The 4275-nt window shown below is 37.3% G+C and overlaps 1 protein-coding gene across 1 annotated transcript; it reads right to left on the bottom strand.

Annotated features, from left to right (window-relative positions):
- Nucleotides 1-1111: 1111 nt before the first annotated feature.
- LOC130951242 (pentatricopeptide repeat-containing protein At1g15510, chloroplastic) lies at nt 1112-4060 on the bottom strand. The gene has a single exon (XM_057879886.1). The coding sequence runs from the start codon at nt 3964-3966 to the stop codon at nt 1330-1332; it is 2637 nt and encodes an 878-aa protein (XP_057735869.1). The 5' UTR covers nt 3967-4060; the 3' UTR covers nt 1112-1329.
- Nucleotides 4061-4275: the final 215 nt, after the last annotated feature.

The following is a 4275-nucleotide window of genomic DNA, read 5'->3' as shown; positions in this document are numbered from 1 at the left end:
TCTTCTGAATGATTCTAGAAATAAGTACATATTATAAAGTTCTGTATTTCATAGGAAAAACAAAAGTGGCTTCACCTACACGTTACAACTAGAAAGGAGTAAGTAAAAACTCTGAAGCAAAACAAAAGCCTAATAGAACAATGATGGTGACTTGAAAACAATAAGTAAGCAAACCTTTGTTTTATATATATTTCACAGAAAGCAGCATAGGTTGTAAAATGTTGTGAGGTGATGAGGCTCCAAGGAGTCACCGGCTGCCGGATTTAACAGCTAACTGCCTGCAAGAAATTTGTTACCGCCCTTGTTCTTGACCACCATTTCATAAACTGTTTTTCTAGAATTACTAGAAAGAATTTACTGTCCAAAAAGAGAAAATACAAGCGAGGAAAAAATCCATCATTCTGTTTGCTTAACTAATAATGATCAGTTAATTTACCTTTTATTTCAATTAGACGAGTAACTAAAAAGAAAATTCATGATTCGAAACAAAATAATTATCCTCACTCTGAGTATTATTACTATGTTTTTTAGAATGTTATTGCTATTATGAGATTATATATTAACAAAACAGTCACAACAAAATATTGAAGGTATATGATAATAATTAGATGAACTTAATGTCAGTTTAAGGAAGAGAGTAAGAGACTATGGGTCATGAACATAATTCATCAAATCCAGTGAAATCATATCTCCAATTTTTCACTTTACTGTTCTCTGAAGTTTCAACAAGAAGTAATTGAAGAGAAAAGTAGAAGAAATGACCAAATATAAGGAATGCATATACAGAGGAAGAGATGAAATTTTGGATACTATTGTTGCTTTGCACATCTATATGAAGCTACTTATCTGATTTATTATGCCATTACCATTCTCATGAAACTCATCCAAATATAAAGATAATGAATCAAAATCAGCATAGAAAGAAAATATGGAATAGACAGAAGCTAAACAATCCAACAGTTAATCATGCTAAGCAACAATAGCAAAATCACATTAAAACAAGTTTAAAAGCAGAACAATTGCTTATGTAGGAATCAAATAGCAGATTATTGAAAAATGGTAACTAAAATACCATGATTGTATTTGTATTACTCATTGGATAGTAGGCTACAATTTAATTTTGTTTTTTATATGGGGCATAATATTATGCAGATAATATATGTGCAACAAACATAACACAGCCCTTTAGTTTTTTTTGGTATAGTGTTGCTATTGCTATGTATAGGGCACATTAATCACTTTGGTGCAGGCTCACAAATTTGAAATTTCATGCAATTCTAACTTTGTAATACTGTGCTACATATATTACAGTTTTCCTGCTAATCAGGGCTAATTCCTATAATCTTCATCCATGCAAGAGCAGATACCTCCCTTGAAATGGTGAAACTGATCAGCATCCCTTACCGAAATCTCTCTGCGAACTTCCTTGGAGATGAATTTGACAGTGTTGTGACAACTTTGGCACATATACAGATTCTTTGTCACCCAAATAGGCATCCCGGGGGCTGAATTAACTAGTCCAAAGGCAATGGCCAGTCTCTCACTGTGTCCACAAAATATATCGGCCTTCGAAGCTTTGGTTATGTCTAATTGATTGCTCTCTGGCCCTTCAACACCAGCTTCCTTCATTTTCTTGTAAAACCGGTCCAAAACTCCATTTAATTCCTTCATTTGGGGATGGTAGTTATCATCACTGAGAAAAGCATGCACTTTTCCCTTGACTTCCACCCAGCTGCATCCAGGATCTACTACTAGCCCATTTTCTCTCATCATTTTTCTTACTCTTGCAACATTCTCCCATTTTTCGCTGTCAGCATACATATTAGATAGAAGAATGTAATATCCAACACTTCTAGTGTCATCTCGGAAGATATTCGCAGCAGCGAGTTCCCCAAGCTTGACATCTTGATGGATCCTGCAAGCATTTAATAAAGCTCCCCAAACTGCAGGATCTGGTTTTATTGGCATTTTTTGTATGAATCCATAAGCATCCTCCAACAAACCTGCACGGCCCAGTAAATCAACCATGCATGCATAGTGTTTCAGATTAGGGGTAATATAATATTTATACTTCATGCTGTCAAAAATTTCCAAGCCTTCTGTCACCAAACCAGATCTGCTGCAAGCACATAGTATGGAGATAAATGTGATTTCATCCGGCTTGATGTTTGACTCTACCATTCGATGGAACAGTTCGACAGCAAGTGATCCTTTCCCATGCTCAGCATACCCTGTAAGGAAAATGTTCCATGCTGCAACATCCTGATCACCTGAGAAGAATTGTTTCCAAGCATATTCCATTCTTCCACACCTTACATACATGTCCAAAATCGCATTCGGCAGAAAACCATCAATGCTAACTCCAGTTCTAAATGCATGGGCATGGATCTCTTTCCCACACATCAAAGCTCCTATTCTAGCACATGTTGATAGGACAGAAATTAATGTAACAGAGTTTGGCTTTAGTCTAAGCATCATCTCCTTGAAGAAACATAAAGCTTCAAAACACCGGTTGTTTATCCGTAGACCAAGGATGATAGATGTCCAAGATATAATATTCTTGTTGTGAGTAGAGTGGAAAACTTCTAGAGCTTTGTCAATGCATTTACACTTAGCATACATGTCAATGAGTGTGTTTGCAACTATAATGTAAGAGATGAGCCCTGTCTTCTTGGCCACCTCATGAAGGTATATTCCTGAATCTAAACGACTTAAACAAGTACAAGCGCATAGTGCACTCGCTATGGTGATTTCGTCCGGCATGATGCCTTCCGATTCCATCATTTTATATGTTTCAAGTGCTTTATGGGGAAGAAAACTATTCTCATACCCTGATATCATTGCAGTCCACGTCACGACATCTCTGTGTTCTGTTCTTGAGAAAACCTTTTCAGCTTCCATAATAAGCCCAACAGATGAGTACATCTGAATTAACGAGTTATAAACTGAAGGGTCTCTCCAAAACTCTGTCCTCATGACATAGCCATGGATCTCCCTCCCCAACCTCTCATCACCAAGAATCTCGCACGCAGTAATCACACTGGTCATGGTCATCAAATCCGGATCAACAGGAAGTGCAAGCATCATACAGAACAATCTCAGTCCTTCCAAACACTCTCCATTCTCGAAATATCCAGCAATCATCGCATTCCACGAAATCCTGTCCCTATTAGGCATTTTATCAAACACCAACCGGGCAGTCTTGATATCCCCACATTTCACATACATTGTTATCAATGCATTAACCACATCCACATCTGATTCAAAACCAAATCTCATAACATGTCCATGAACCTCTTTTCCCCTCACCAAATCCGGGATGCCGCCGCAAGTCCTCAAAACACAAGGGAAAGTGTAAATATCAGGCCTCATGCCACCCCACAACATCCTATGGTAAAGATCAAGTGCTTCATCAAAGAATCCAGCTTTGGCATATCCTCCAACAAGAACATTCCAAGAGAACACATTTCTCTCTTCCATTTTCCCAAACACATGCCATGCATCAACTAAGTTCCCAAACCTCACAAACATACTCAATAGTGCATTACCAAGCTTAAGGCTCAAAAGGGTCATCATCAATGAAGAATTTGAAACATGAGCATAAACCTTTGACCCTTCTTTCCTTGCACGCTTAGACTCACATAACCGCAACAAAGCAACATAGGCTTCTTCATCAATGGGAACTTGAAGGTCTAAGTAGCTCATAGCATTTTCCAAGTTCCCAACAAGGCAAAGCTGGCAAATTTCGTAGCTTGGGTTGTTGTTGTTGTTAATGGTGCTTCTTGTGGTGGTGGTAATGGAGTTTGAGTTTGAGACCAAGATTGGTTTTTTAGCTCTTTTGAACTTACGGGTATGGAAATTGTGATGGGAAAAAGTGAAAGTTTTGAGCTTTGTGGAATTTGAAGTGGGAAGAGTTGGAGGGTCCCTTTGAGGATGGAATTTTGAGGAGTTGGGAAACGATGCCATTGTTGGAGTTTAAGAGAAAGAGATAACATGTGAAGATGATAAGAGGGGTTTATGGTGTGAGGTTTAACGGTCAAAGGACAAAGATTCAAGTGAACTGAAGATTCAACCAGAATCAGCATGTAGTTCTAGTTAACCTTATCCATAACCATAAAACAGAAATGTCTTAAAAAAAGTTCAAAAGTTATTAGATAGAAAAATGTTTAGTGAAAGTCTAAATCTTGTCACAATAATTAAAAAAAAAACCAAAATAAGGAAGTAACATGGTATAAATGAAAAATCTTATAAGAATGAACATGATTGACTTTAGAA

This window comes from Arachis stenosperma, chromosome 9 (assembly GCF_014773155.1).
Source record: "Arachis stenosperma cultivar V10309 chromosome 9, arast.V10309.gnm1.PFL2, whole genome shotgun sequence".
In the NCBI taxonomy this organism is placed as follows: domain Eukaryota; kingdom Viridiplantae; phylum Streptophyta; class Magnoliopsida; order Fabales; family Fabaceae; genus Arachis; species Arachis stenosperma.
This window is presented reverse-complemented; position numbering and strand designations above follow the sequence as displayed.